Source organism: Pagrus major, chromosome 19, assembly GCF_040436345.1.
Source record: "Pagrus major chromosome 19, Pma_NU_1.0".
NCBI lineage: Eukaryota > Metazoa > Chordata > Actinopteri > Spariformes > Sparidae > Pagrus > Pagrus major.
Window position 1 is genome coordinate 16,671,696 of NC_133233.1, and position 15,658 is coordinate 16,687,353.

Consider the following 15,658-nt stretch of genomic DNA (forward strand, 5'->3'; position numbering starts at 1 on the left):
GCAGGAAGAGGGAGTCCGCCCACACGAGGGGCAGAGTCACATCAGCTGTCAGACACACTGGAACATAAAGTACGAGGTTTTACACTGTCCAGCTGCCGTGTGTGGGTGACTGTGTGTTTGAATGTCTCTAAGAAAGTGCGGGAGTTTGTTTTTCATATGAGAGCAGTCCACTTTTGATCACTCATGACCTCACTTGGACTTGAATAACGGCCCTAAAAATCAGCTATATATATTCTTACCAGTAAACATGTCCGAACGCTCCTGATCTTATTGAGCTCCAGCAGCAGCCTCTGGGCCTTCTCGTGATTACCGCAGTATTCGTCATAAATCTGGAAACGGCTCCTCTGCAAGAGCCAGAGAAGGACAAGGTGAGAGGGAAAGAATTACAAAGTAAGAGAGAGGCAAAGTCAAAAAGAAAAAGGGCGAGAAAAATGAAGAAAAATAGAAGACAAAAACAGACTTGAGAACAGACATATGAGTTATGGGATTCATAGAGGGTAAGTCCTCTACTCAACACTCTCCTCTCGATCAAGAAATACATAATGTACCGTATAAAGTGTGGTGGTGGTGGTGGGGGGGGGGGTTCCAATCATATCCTGTCATCTGCCTTGCAGCCATACGACTGACAACTTTCCACCAAAGCAGCTCTCGTGACATCCATATTCCATTGTCTTTGAGAGGCCGCAGTGGGACCAGACCACACAGCCTTTAAATCACTCACTACAAAGTCACTGCAGCGAAAATAGCACACGGTCCTCAGCCATGCTAATCTGCCTCGGAAGACAAAGCTGCTGATGTGGAGAGACATAACTGTCACAACAACAAGCCGGGGCACTAAGAGAAACACAACTTTATGATTAACTGTAGTGTATGCCCTTCCGCTTGAATCATGTTTTCGAAGAAGTTTATGAACCCCTCAAAGTATTGTTTGGCCTTCGGGACTGACTTTACTGTAGTGGAGTCTTGAGTCGGCGTGAATTTGCAAGCCAGAATCGCACAGGGATTTAGATTCGAGCGGCCCACCGTCCAGCTGGCTTCCCTACCTATTTGTGTTTCTGTAGTAAAGTTAGATTGTGTAATTCTTTTCGTGGAACTTTTAGAGCTTCGACAAATCACAACAGAGGAGGAGAAGGAAGAGGGGAGGGAAAGAGAAAATGTCCAAGCCTTATCTCTAAAGACTCACATGGTCACTCATGACTGAGTTACAGTCTTGGGTCATGGGTTTTCAGTCATGCTGCGAGTTATATTCCATTTTCTCAATGAGGTCATCTCATCATAAACCTGACTACACATTCTGTACCGCTAGATCATCTCTCTTTCACCTGTACCAACTGCAGCCCAACGCTACATCAGGGCCTCACTGGCAACAGAAGGACGGTGGGATTTATTACACTTGAAACCTATTATATGCCAGTGTGCCTCAGGGCTCTGCATCAAAGACATATGATATATATAGCAGGGGTGAGCAGTATATCAGAGCCCTATGAAGCTTATCACACATGTGCACTCATCATGGGTAATCCAGATGAATTGACAACATGTGGTGTATCTGATCATTGTCACAGGCGTAACTGCATTTGAGTTCTGATCGTAAAGAGACAGAGAAAGTCTTTATTGGAAAAAGAGCTGCGACTGAGCTATAAGGAGACGAGATGGTGACAAGATCACAACTTGAAAGAGATGGAAGCATTAAAGGTGCAATATGTACGAATTTTAATTGAGAACATAAAAAAAATAACTTCAATCATCAACAGAATGTGATGAAATCACAGTTTTGGTGTTATGTCAAAGACGTCTATGTATTGCGTTGCAGAGATATCTACTGAAGTTAGCATGCTAACCAGCTAGCCCCGGGCCGGAAAACCTCTTTCTCCCAATGGTCCAAAGCTCCTGTGCTAGTGCTGTGAACATCAAATCTCCAGCTAGCATGGCTAACTAACAGTAGCTATATGCTGCCCCTATTTGATGGGAGTATGAGATCAACAGATGGCATATTCTTACATATTGCACCTTTAAGTAATTGTGGTTGTGCAGAACTTACAAAGTGTAAGAAGCAGCGCCCGATTTCATGGTGAGCGTGAGGCTCGGGCTGGAGCAGCTCTTCCACCATGGACAGGAAGTCTTTGTGAACAGCCAGAATCTCCTCGATGTTGGAGAATAAAACCTGAGAGGGAAGAGTACACAGACACAGCACACAGGATTGTCAAATTAAACTAACTCTTTTCATTTTTCCAACTGGAAATATTCACATAAATGTGAACAACAACTCGGAAAATGTTTGCATGAAAGTAAACACAGGGTTGATGGTAAGAAACTTTTTCCAAAGTCATGTATTGTATTGTCACTGTATAATTTCCTTTGCTCTTCCATGTCACTCAAATACTGGAAACAGCTGCCAACTTGTCATTCAAATGCTCTCTCTCTCTCTCTCTCTCTCTCTCTCTCTCTCTCTCTCCATATATATATATATTCCAGCTGTTTTTCCTCCAATAGCGTTCCGAAGACTGTCCAAATCAATAATTTGGCATATGTTGCTTTTTTGTGGCCAGCGGCACAAAGCGAGAGAATTTCTGTGGCAGCAGAATAAAGAGTGAGGTTTCTTTGTAATGGCCATCTTGGCTTGAGACGTCTTTGACATTTGAATTTCAAGCATTATTTGAGATAATTCATCAAAGAAGCTAAAAAAAATGAGCACATTTTTGAAGAACTTTGCCTTCATGTGGTGTTGACTTCTGCCCCCTTTTATGTCATTTTTGTGGTGATATTAAAGGACCAAACAATACGCTCATGCTGGACGGAGAGAAAAGCTAAAAGAATAAAAGCAAAGCATAAAAACCAGAGGCGTCTTTTATGGGTGAGGCGAGGCAAAAATAATCTTAAGTGATACTGAGAACAGCCAAGAATCTGGTGAAACTTAATCCCTGCTAGGTGACATCACAACCAACCCCATAATGACCCCCGTTATCTAAACCCCCCTCTGTACAGCCAGTTCCCAAACAAAACATACCACGCGCAGACTTATCCCAAAACATGGGACGTGCAGTAAATATCCACTGAATGTGTATTTACCTTCAAAAGTAAGCAACTTCACTGGAACAGGCACACTCCCACTGTGAGAGAGCATCCTTTATTATCCTCCAGCCGGAATCATTTATAAATAGATTATATTTACAGCTGCTTCCTGGATCGCCCACTACTTCTTTCTCCATTCAGAACTTGGCTATTTTAGGTTAAAGAGCACCCCAAACAACGGGCCCACTTCATTTAGTTTCCAGTGTAATTTCCGGTCTTTTGTATGGATCAGGTTACTGTTTGAAAATAAGGTCCGTGTGCACTGCAGACGGAGTAAAAGTCAATTGCCCTTCATATTTTTACAAATCCTAATTATGCAGTCCCAGATTGACCCTCACCTTAACAGTCTCCTCTGTGATGTTCTTGTCGATTTTGGTGGCTGCATACTGGTCGAGACGATGTAGAAACACCTGAAAAGGAAAAAAAGCAACAGTTAACACCTTTGAACCGGCCCCGGGATTGAATTACGTTCTGGCGTCTGATCGCTTCAGCCCTCAAAAGGACAAATAGAAGGCTAGATTTGAGGCTTTGTGTGCAGCTGCAACACTTGGCTGCCAGAGCAAATTGCACATCACAATGGACACCTGATACACACGAAACCCAATCTGTGCGCTGGATAAAAAAAAAACACAATAATTGCAGCGCATGGTGTTTCAAAGGCAATGTTAAGTGGCTGGGGATGGGAGCTGGAGGGGCCAACGGCGTGTGAATTGAGATGGATGGGAAGTGCTCTTACTTTCTTCGGTCCTTGAGGATGAAGGTTCCCAGGCTGCTTCAGCGCACAAGCCCGCGACAAACCCATTTAATGCTCCGAGGCACTTTGTGAGAATGGCAAATTAAGAAGGTGCGCTCCAAATGTATGCTTAAAATGTGACTTAGGGAGAATTAGTCGTTTGCTGCACTCTGCCTGAGGGAGAGGTTTTAAAGAAGGAGACGACAGGTATTAGACAAGAATCTTTATGTTCGAGTGTGCAATGCATGAAATAAGGTTTGAGCGAACGGGAATCTATCTTCCGTAGAAAGCTCTTTGGAAAACAAATTGACGGCACCAAGCTTTGGTTTTGAATGATGTCTGTAAAGCACTACACTTCAGGGAAGCTATGATGAAATCCAAAGCAAGGCTTAAAAATCAAAACTTTCATAAAATATAAAGGACGTGAGAAAATGGAATTCAATAGCACATCAACAATGTTCCTGATGTTCATATTGCTGTCAAATCTGAATGTGAGCCAGTTAAGCAGCAGGAAAAACAATGTCCTTGGCATTACATCACAAAAAAGCACTTGTGTAAAGTGTTTTTTTTTTCTTACTGACAATTCTCATGTCACACAACTAACTTTATTTATCCCCCAAATGGCATAAAAGGCAGAAACTCAAGTGAGGAAAAGCAAATATAAGATCTCTACATAGAATAAAACCACGTACAAGGATTTTATTATTCCAAACCCGTCTGCTACGTGGTAAGATTCATGACACTGACGATAAATCAACCAAAGAAACGTGAGGTAACTTCAACCGACAGTTCGATTCAAGCTGTGTCCATCCATTTAGAAAACAGACCTGCCAGAATGCAGCCAGGCTGTCAAAACTCAAAACTCTGACTTAATCAGAGGCCTGTCACTGATCACACGAATCAGACTCGTGCAGAACCGCCACAACATGACAGACAACACAATAGGCAGAGAGACAGTGCGACAATGTGACACATTCTGACACTTCAGCAGCACAAAGCTTCATTTCATGGGGCAGCATGACACAAGCAGACAGCAGCGGCTTCATAAACACATGATCGAGCTCGACACTGAGCAGCAGCGTGACGCATACAGTCATCAAAGGGAAGGATGATGATCAGATCTGATGTTCAGCATTTTTCTGATTATCAGAAATGTGGAGCTTTTTTATTCCAATAAAATAAATCATATATAAAAATGACTTTCTTTGGCCTCTCTCTGTCTGTAGTCACCACTCACTCTCACTTATTTGAATTACTTCATATACTGCTGTGTCGCTTAAAGGTGCAATATGTAAGAACTGGCCATCTGTCAAGTGGTACCATACAACCAAATTGTTTTATAATAGTATGATTCCTATTTGGTATAATAATCTGAATCTGAAATCTGAAACTAAAGTCATCAAATATATTTAATGGAGTAAAATTATTTTAAAAGTGTAAAAGCGATGGTGGTTTCCAGGGACTAAATAATCTACTTGATCTATAACTAAGAGGACTAAGACTAGGAAGAGGATTTCTTTGTAAATATATAAAATACAGTTACAAAGCAATCTAACCATATCACTTATTGGCATCCTCTTTTACTACAGTAATCAGTATCTGCTCTTAAAAAACGTATCGGTCGATCCGTGCTGTGGGCAGTGAGAAGTTACATCTGTCTTTGCAGTTGACCCTAACCATGGGCATCACTTTACCGCCCCACTGAGGGCCATAATGCCATCTGTCGGCCTGTGCAGCCACACAGCAGGCAGCCTGACCTGGGCGAGCTCACATAATACAACCACAAAGCATGTAAACAGCTTACTTTAATGAGCAGACAAGCCAAGAATTATTCCCTGACACGGAGATCTAAGTAAGTGGTTGTGACTACAGTATTGAGAAGTTTCACTTGATTAATTGTGAACAGATGGAAAGGTGGTTCGGCTGAGTCGCTTGTAAAATCTCCATTTCTTGCTAATTACAAAGGCGATGCTCTGTTGCAAAGCACACTGAGATGGAAATATAAGTGAAATGATCTTTAATCACGTTGTATCGACGTCAAGCAACACTTCAAAAGGAGCTGCAGAAGCGAGCGCTTGAATCTTGTGGTTGGGGGGAAAAAAAACGAGGACTTAAATAATCAGCCTCTTTGTTGCAGGCCAACTCCACGCTGATTACCATTCTGTAGCTGCCTTGCCTCGCAACTCTGCCACTCACGAGCATTAGCATCTGATTAGCAAGTCTAATATGTACAAACACGGAGCAGACTTCGACAGGGCCCTCGCACAGGCCTGACAGGGCTTACAGTACAGGACCTCAGCTGAGCTAAAGTAGTGCTAATTTGCATCAAAAACCCTGCGTCCTCTCACTGATGTGTGGCATCAAACGTGGGCCCATTAGGGAGTCTATCGTTTCAGTTTTTATAATGAAGAGTCTATTAAACAGGAAATAATCACTATATCTGCAAAGCACTAATTATACAGCGCTGTATATGATCTGCAGCTATGGGGGGGAAACACTGCAGATGCTTATCAGAAGTAAACAACATAAGAAAAAAACACATGGTATAATGGAATGCATGGGCTCGAAATCTGATTGGATGGATCGAGATAATAAATCGTGTTATCACCCGAAAGATTAGAGAGTGTCGCGCAGAAGAGATGGGGCAAAATTGAAAACATCTTTCATGCAAGTTTTCAAGATAAGTACACCACACAGAAAACAGGCTCGGCCACACAAAAGTCTGAAAAACTCGTTTGAGACGCTCCTCCTCGTGTCGTTCCTAGAACTGCGGACGGCTCCGACTTGATTTGTGGAAATGAAACATGTCTCTTCCGAAAGAGACCGCCAAGGCTGCCTTGTTGATGTCGTTAAGAGACTAATCCTGGAACAGCTCCACGGACAGTGAATGGGAAGCTGACTGACTGGCTGGATTTATGGACACAATAACAGCACCCAGGGTGACTGTGAATATAAGCCCATTTCCAGGTTTGTACAGCACCTGACAGCGCTGCAGTACATAAACGCACAGCTCATTGGCAAAAGCCTGAATGGATTGTATTAAAATCAAGCATTGTGTGAGTCATCCAGATCCAGTATTGTAATTCAGTGTCAGTGGAGCACGTCCAGGATTTGTCTCTTGATTGCATCACAGACTAGCGCAGCATCTGTTCTCTGGATTAAAGCTTGCATGGTGCATGAGAGAATTGACAGTTCTGTCTATGAGGATAATAAGTTGAAACGAACTAGATATAAAGGATGCAGTCTCAAACCAAAAGAAGAAATGTAGCGGAAGACTCCATTTTTTAAGAAACACATTTCCACCATCGTCCACCGTGCGGTCTTTGTCCTCGTACTCAGTGACGACCAATTGAATTCCAGAGGGACACATTTTGTTCCCTAGCACTGGATGTGCTTTCTAGCAGGAATCCAATATGTCTGGGCACTGGCCTCTACTGAATCACAAGCAGACTTTGCAACTGCATTGTAAAGCTCAATAGGAGCTGTTGGTGATCCATGTCACGCTTCCTGTGACCCCAGATGGACAGAACCGAGCACAAAGTGCACAGCAACAAGCGACGTGGGAGTTATAATCGGGAAGATGATTTCAAAACAAATCCTACTGGACCTTTAGCTTTAACAAGCATTTACAGATTGTGCACCGTTGTTATCAAGCCGTCCATAAGATAAGATTACTTACATCTTTAGGGCTAAACAGCATGTATTTGAGAATATAACTTATGTTAAGGATTTATGTTTAAAGAATGATCAAGTGAGGGACAAAGCAGTTTCTGAGCTTGTAGAATCGTCTTGTTTTTCCTATAAATACTTGTTAGATTTTGCATCTGTTGCATTCAACATACAATACTTCATTTTGTATAGATTACCAGTAGTTAAAACAAGAGGATCTTCAATGTTTTGAGGTTTTTTTTTCTTTGCTTTGTGTCATTGCAGCAATTATAAGTTGAGTGAAACAGTATAATACATGAATGTAAATAAATGTCTATTATGCTTCTGGTTCCTGAGCTATGCCGTTGCATAAAGGCGAGAACATTTTTCGCAGAGTGTTTTGATGTCACAGTCTTCACCTTTCAAATTCACCTTTCACCTTTTGGATATTAAATGTCATCACGTTAACATTTGATCCTTTATCCCTCTATTTCTGTCAATTTTAGTTGTTATCAAATAAACACATTGAGCAATTGTCAATAACGTGTTTTTGTGAGGTCACAGGGATCTACTCAGTACATCCTTGAGTCCGAGCGGATGTTTGTGCCAATTTTGCAAGAATTCCTTCGATATATTTCTGAGATATCGTGTTCACAAGAATGGGATGCAATGAGCTTGCAGTGACCTTAATGTTTGACTTTTGACCACCAAAATCTATTTAGTTCATCCTTTAGTTCATTAGTTCAAGTGGACATTTGTGCCAAATTTGAAGAAATTACCTCAAGTTGATCTTGAGATATCGTTTTCACAATAATAGCAGAGACGGGTGGGTGGACGGATGCAGAGGCATAACAAAAACATTCTTTAAATCCATTGGGTACGATTCAGTGGCATCTCGCTGTGTGTGGTTGCAGATTGCAACAAACTGAATAACCCTCGCTTCACCCTCCCCTACGTAAACTCAAAAAACATGCTCAACCAGCTCTCTAGAGTGTAAGTGTTTGGTTTGTCTGTTCTGCTCTCTCTGTATATATAAAATGTTCATTCTAAGATGACAACAAAACGCAACAATTCTTAGTTTCAGGTGATTATACACATAATTAAAAACTAATATGAGTATTATATTCCATTTCTGTCAGTAGATCTCCCTGAATCCAACACACTGGACCTTTAAGCTGTGCTTCTTCTTTTTTTTATCATTGGCATATTTATAAGACACTCAGGGAAAAAAGATGAGGTAAAGTGATGAGCTCAGAAGACAAAGAGGATGAAAGAGTTGGACAACAGTAGTGATTTTCTTACGGTGTTCTTTCCATTGGCAGTTCAAAGAAAGTTAGACTCATCTCCAAATTGGCAACCACTCACCCCCACAAAAATACAAAGACACACACACACACACACACACACACACACACACTCACGCACACACACACATCTATCATTGGAAGCGTGTGAGCAACCTCACTTCTTTGGCGGCTGTTCTTTCCTGCATCAGACATTTTCCTTTCTACTTGTTGGACATAGAATACACACATTTTTTTTTTGCCTTAATCATGTATCAACAAGAGATTTTGTTCCCAGAGGCCCAGGTATAATCACCTGGATTGCCACTTTGATGGCTGAGGGGGGACTACACATTAAAACCCCATTAAAGTTTTCATTATTCCACAGAGCAGATGGGTGTGATGAATAGATTGGTCCAGTCACTGCATGTGGCCCTACCTGTCATTAATCAACACCGGCTCACACGCTGTGGAAAACAAAGGCGTGGGACTGGAAATCGTGGCTGTACTGCCCGACGCAGTGATGCTCAAATTCAAAAAGAAGAATATGCTGACAACCTGACCTTCACTGTCACACGAAAAAAATCAAATCAGGAGACTAAAATCAGGTTCAGATATCAAACCTGCAGGCCACACGATAGACCTTCCAGTCACCTACTGAGCAGATTGGAAAACAGCCTCAGTCTAACATGAGTGACAGCTCGCTCAATAACTGCAGGTTGCTGAAATATGTATTTTGCTCAGGAGCAGGCTAGTTGAAATTGCGTCCAGCATCCTCTGGAGTTCGGTGGGAAAGGAAAGGGAGAGGGTTAACAAGAGACCGGCTGGAGGGCTGACAGAGTGTGTGCTGAGCCAACCCACTTATGGACACTTTGTGAATGGACATTATGCAATGTCGTCCCCCCGCATCTCTCCACCAGATTGGAAAGATACAATCAGCGGAAGGCTAGCCACTCCCCCTGTATATGTTGATCTCTGTGTCAATGAAACAGATGAGTCACAGCAGAGGAGTTTGGCAAAAACAGAAGCCGTTTGCTTCCTCAAACATGTGAACTAACAATGACATAACAAGAGCACAATGATGATTGACATTCTTGTGCTTTAAACTCTTAAACCCTGATCCCTTCTTAAGTAGCTTTACTTATGACAAAAACTAATGTTTTTCCAGAGATATTATATGAGAGGAGACAAACCATTTAAAGCAGGGATGCCCAAACTTTTCCCCTTGGAGGGCCAAGACTGAAAGTTAATGGTTGGCCAGGAGCCAAAAGTAAGCATCTATTGTACTGTATTGTCTTGTATTGTTAAGGAGCAAAATGGTACAAACATCCCAAGTTCCCTTAGTTGCCGCCGTGCTCAGATTACTAAAAATAATCAATACTCATATCAATACAATACTGCACCCCTGCTTTAAACCCCATTTAAAGCAGGGGTGCCCAAACTTTTCCCCATGGAGGGCCAAGACTGAAAGTTAATGGTCAGCCAGGAGCCAAAAGTAAGCATCTATTGTACTGTATTGTCTTGTATTGTTAAGGAGCAAAATGGTACAAACATCCCAAGTTCCCTTAGTTGCCGCCGTGCTCAGATTACGAAAAAATAATCAATACTCATATCAATACAATACTAGCATTTTGCGCAGTGGAAGTATAAACGGTGGGAAAAGGGACGCTTTAAACCATATTTTGGGGCACCATACCTTTTAAGTGGTTTTATCTGGTGAGCCTACACATGCAGCTTTTATGTCACAGTGACCACTACATGTGAAGTTCTGGCTCTCTCTCCATTTCACTTAGATAGGGGCCTGGTCTTGTTAGCCCAAAATAACTGCCCGAGGCATTGCCAAAATGGCTGCCTAAGAGGACTTTGCAAACAAAATTTGCTAAATTAACATCTTACATCTTGTTTGTCTCATAAGTGTAAAAACTCTGCACAAAGCTAGGCTAGTTGTTTCTCTGTTCCCAGTTTTTGTAAGAAGCTAAGCCAACCAACTGCTGTCACTAGCGTCATATTTACCCGGCTAACATGAGGCAGGTATCAATCTTCTCCTCAAACTCTCCACAAGAAGCCTTTTAAGCACATTTCCCAAAACTATTCCTTTTATTGAAGCCACATGATGTCGCTTTAAGGCTATTATTGGAAAAAAATCATCTGTTTATGCATCATTTTAGACACAATTTCCCCTAAATTTCCCCCCCGAAAAAAGTTGTGTTTCAAATAAACCTCCCTTGGGGCTTAATTAAATAAAGTGGGTGTGCAGTATAGTTGCCAAGCCAGAGCATGTACTTGTGTCAGAATAAAAATACTTCAGTGAATGTGAAGTGAGAGGACAAGAAAATGAAAGTGCAAAGGGGAGAAAAAGCATGTCCTTCATCACGTTACACAGCCACACAGACCCGGCAGAGTGGGCTGTGATGGGAATACAAATCCCTGCCGGAGAGGAAAAGAGCGCTAAAGAGATCCAAAAGAGCAAAATGATGCAGCAAATTACTTTGATAAAAAAAAAAAATAACAGAAAGCTTTCTAGCTGCTGCCATGCTGCAGAAATGAGCTTGAATCAAGTACAAAGCTAGCCTCGAACATCTGCTAATGTGTTTAAGACTATTGCAGGAGTGGGCAGAAAGAACACGGGGCCTGTTTGATGTATTACACTCAAAATAACCATTTTAGGTCCCTGTGGATCAATTGGTTCGGCTGCAGAACACTATGCTCTCCCTGATATTAAAAGTACTGAAGCGGCTCTATTAAAAAGAGTTAAAACTTCTTCTGCTTTTGCTGCAATGTGGGATCTTTTGCTAACAATGGAAAAAAAAGGTCCAATTTGAGCCCATTGGCACTGGTCACCAGTATAAACTCTGGAAGAATAAATAGGCCTTTCTCAGAGTCTATTGGACATACTACCTCTTTTGTCCTCGGATGATTCACTGATCTGCTTTGTTGTCATGTTTGGAGAGCTGGCAGACAAACACACACAAACACCCACAAGAATTTGTCCACTTTGTGTTACATTTTTTAAGCGTAAGAAGATGACAATATCAGGGGATGTTACTACACACATGTACAGGTATTTTAATGTTTTCTACCAATGCGCCATCGGTGCAAGAATCCTCTCTTGTTAACAAATAAAGAAGAAGACACAGAGACCATTCTACGCCAGCAACGGAGACACAAACAACAGCAAGCCCACTGTAGTGAATCACCAGACTGTGAAGGTATGCTCATTAACGCAACAGTCTTTCTGAGTAGATTGTGAGATCTGTCCCAGAGGACGGCAGAATAGAAAGTAAGGCACTGTGATAACAGTTAAAGGGCAGCAGGTAACAGGTGCGCCAGCAGCTTGGCGCCCTCAGGCAAGCTATCGAAAAACACCTGAGTCTTTGGATTTGCTATGTGTGTGTGTGTGTGTGTGTGTGTGTGTGTGTGTGTGTGTGTGTGTGTGTGTGTGTGTGTGTGTGTGTGTGTGTGTGTGGGTGAGAAAATGAGAGAGCAGCAGAGGAAGACAGAATAAACAGACAGAGAGGGCGAGAAAGAGAGGGAAAAAAGGAGAGGCTTGTTTGGCCCTCTTTATGCGACAACCCTGTAGGGAGGATATGGTGCCCTATACCATACTTCCTGCGTTTTTTAACCGGAATTCAACATTACAGGGTTAATTCTCCTGCACAGAGGCCTCAATACACACACATACAGACCCAGTTCCTGGCAAGCGAGAGCTAGACTTCCCACAAAAAGGCCTGACCAGAGACAGAGTCAGTTTCTGATGCTGTGAGCTCACAGAGGAACATCCGAAAAGGGAGAAAAGGCTCTTTGTACTGACTCCTTCCCATAAGCCTCCTGTCTCCAACAGGTCCCAATGACACCTCCAGGAGTCATCCCGCGCTTCCCATCTCATTAGACCTTTGGCTGGTTTCCCCAAACTGTCCTTTTTCTCTCCACTGGGAATGTACACAGGAAACAGACACTATAAATACAGTGGGGAATGTTAATATGTCTATCTTGGGAGTGGCTGTTAAGGTTCATCTGCACAGCTCAATGCAGGGCCTGTGGTTTTAATTAACAACGGAGGACATACTGTAGGTACTTCAGGACAAAAGTTCATTTGTCATTGGAAGACTTGTTCGCTTTATTTTAAAAGTCAGGCAGTCTGTATGAGCTCCAGATGACTCCCAGAAATAAATAAACCAGTGCAGCTGAAGAAGCGTCGTTCAAGACAATTATATAGAGCTGCTGGAATATCATTTGAAAGTTGAATGCCTGTTTTGTGAAAAATGCAGGAAAACATTAGACCAGCCAAGCAATGAGACATCTCCCAGATCTCCCTATTGTCTGTGAAGGGTAAAGAAAAAAAGAAAAATTCATCTCTTTGATGTTCTTCTTGTCCTTCCAGTGACCCTGGCACCCAAGGCATTACATAAACAGCTGGAATGAAGCAATTTATCTAATGAATATGTCTGTGTCCAATGTCTACACCCGGCTCCCGGTGAGCTATTTGCACGGTTGACACTGGACTGAAATGAGCACCACCGCTTGTGGTCATGTCCGTTAAACTGAATGCCTGACCGGGTGTGAATCTGTCCAATTTCACCCATCGTGGCACTAAAAAATGGCAGGAACCGTCAGTATATTAGGAAGATATTTTACTTGTGAAATTGGATATTAAGGCAGTGAGGACAGCCTCCAGTAGATGAGACTGGCTCTTTAGAAACCAAACTTGCCATGCTTCCCCAATCTCCATGTGCAGCCAAGCACACCATTACCCACTGATAGCAGGCAGTTCCCATCAGAGCCACACACCAGGACTCTGTATTGATCTGCAAGATGACTAAGCAGAATCATCGGTCTCCCAATCTGTGGCGCACTCCCAAGCCTGACTGTCACACACCCAGACTGACTCTTTGATTATCGCTTCAGGCTCCAAATTGTCCAAAGGAGCCCCTCCCTGCCATCCAACTCAGCGGGACTAGCAAGAAAAAAAGGAAACCTGCAGCGTCAGCCTCACACACAGAACCGGACACGGTCAATGGAGAATTGAACCTTGGCAGTTTCTCCCCACTCTCACTCTTCCTAAGCACGACTTTTGAGTGCGTTCCCACCCGTACAAATACCCCCTCCTGTCAGGGTTCTGCTCATCATGCCTTTCTTTCTGCCTGTGAATGGACAGAGCAGGAGGCACCGTGCCAACAGGGCAGTATAGACCTCAGAATGGAAACCACTAATTACTGTACATTAACTCCCTTTATTGTATTTGAGCAGCTTTGTTACATTCTATAGAGTAATTAATTTCTGTTTTGCTTGTAACATATGTCTGCCACCTCGTGAAGAAAAGGGTAAAATGTTGTTAAAACAGGGTAAAATGTTGTTGTTTGGTAATATTTATTCTTTTACAATTAAAGTGGACACTTCAAGGGGATTCATGTGGTGTCGGAAATGTTTGGAAGATGGTAAGAAAAATTATTAATTCAGGTATTCATATCATATGAGCTATGAGTTTCTGTCCACATAGAGTGACCTAGATTAGTTAAAAAAGATGTATTTTAGATTTAAACGCACAATACATAATTTCTCTATCAAAACAAAAAGTGTCTGCAGAGCCAGACCTTCTGGAGGAATAAACATCCAGAGTCACATCAGATTCCGCTCTGATTCAGAGCACAATGGGAGGAAAGTGAATTAATTAAACTTTTTGATTTTGCATTTGTTGTAAATACTTTATGAGCTGATTATATCTGCTGCCCCAAAGCGGACAAAAAAAATAATTAATGCAGGTTTAATTTCAACTCACTGACCTCCAGTTTTAGGGCATTTTTTAATTGGAAAGTAGAGGTTTACTCATTGCCAATCCCTCAAACAAGGTCCAGTCGTTTGTATTAAAGAGTCAGTTTCAGAGACTGAAAAAGGAAAGCAGAGAGACAGACGGACATGAAAAGGATGTCTGCAGACAAGGCGTGCTTAGAGACAGAGAGACACTTGTCTAACTCTCAGAGCTTCTGCAGCAAATCCCATTCGAGTGCTTAATTAAATAATTAGGAGTGAAGTGGAATTTCCCATCATGTCTGGCTGGGCAGCTCTGGATGTTTATGGATTCTGAGGCTAGAAATGCAGGGCGGACGGAGACATGATTGCCATGGAAAGTGTGAGTTTAAACCACAGAGAGAGAGCATGCAAACTTGTGTGAGGACACGATGTCAGATTTGGGAATAAATAGAAAATGCACTTTAATAAGCAATAACTTTAATTTGGCTTCATAAGCATCATCCCAGAATTTAATTAACTTGCAAACATATTGACATTTTTCCTTTGTCACGCAGAATTACTGCAATGCTGGAGCAGGTTTGAAAGTGCTAAACCGACACCACAGGCATACTGATCTGAACAAGCATGTGTGCATGCCTGTGAGTGTGTTCCCTGCGGCAGAGCATGCCAGCGAAAAACACAGCCCCCCTTGTGATGATGACCCCTTCACACTCCATGAACGTCCTGACAAAGTGTCTACCGTAGTCCCGCCACTCTTCTACTTGTCGCACGTAAGCGCCATGTGACCAGGCAGCTGGCAGGGGCCAAATCAAAGGCCGCCTTCTCCTCCGGGCAGCAGGGCAGCTCCACCCCTGCCTCCTGAGCTGAATCCACTTAATGGATTCAATGCAGGAGGAGTTCTTGCAGCCTTATCCCCTATGCAATGATGCTTTACACTGCCAAGTGGGCAACTCTCCTTTCCCTGGCCTGGTGGAGACAGTGGGGGAAGTGTTTGTGTGCGTGTGTGTGTGTGTGTGTGTGTGTGTGTGTGTGTGTGTGTGTGTGTGTGTGTGTGTGTGTGTGTGTTGAAGCAGGAAACATGCAGCACAATGTAAAGATGGGGAGGGCCAGGAAGGAAGGAAATCCTGCTTGAGAAATGGCCTCTCTGAGACAAAAGCAAAAGAACCCTCTACAG

General features: G+C 42.6%; 1 protein-coding gene across 1 annotated transcript in view; it reads right to left on the minus strand.

Moving 5' to 3' along the window:
* Positions 1 to 15,658, minus strand: part of prex2 (phosphatidylinositol-3,4,5-trisphosphate-dependent Rac exchange factor 2) — a 99,307-nt gene that overhangs the window by 76,491 nt on the left and 7,158 nt on the right. Inside the window, exons 2-4 of the mRNA XM_073488704.1 lie at positions 3,411 to 3,482; positions 2,042 to 2,164; positions 240 to 344 (exon numbers count right to left, since the gene is read on the minus strand). Coding sequence (XP_073344805.1) covers positions 240 to 344; positions 2,042 to 2,164; positions 3,411 to 3,482 — 300 coding nt within the window. The remainder of the gene's footprint in view (positions 1 to 239; positions 345 to 2,041; positions 2,165 to 3,410; positions 3,483 to 15,658) is intronic.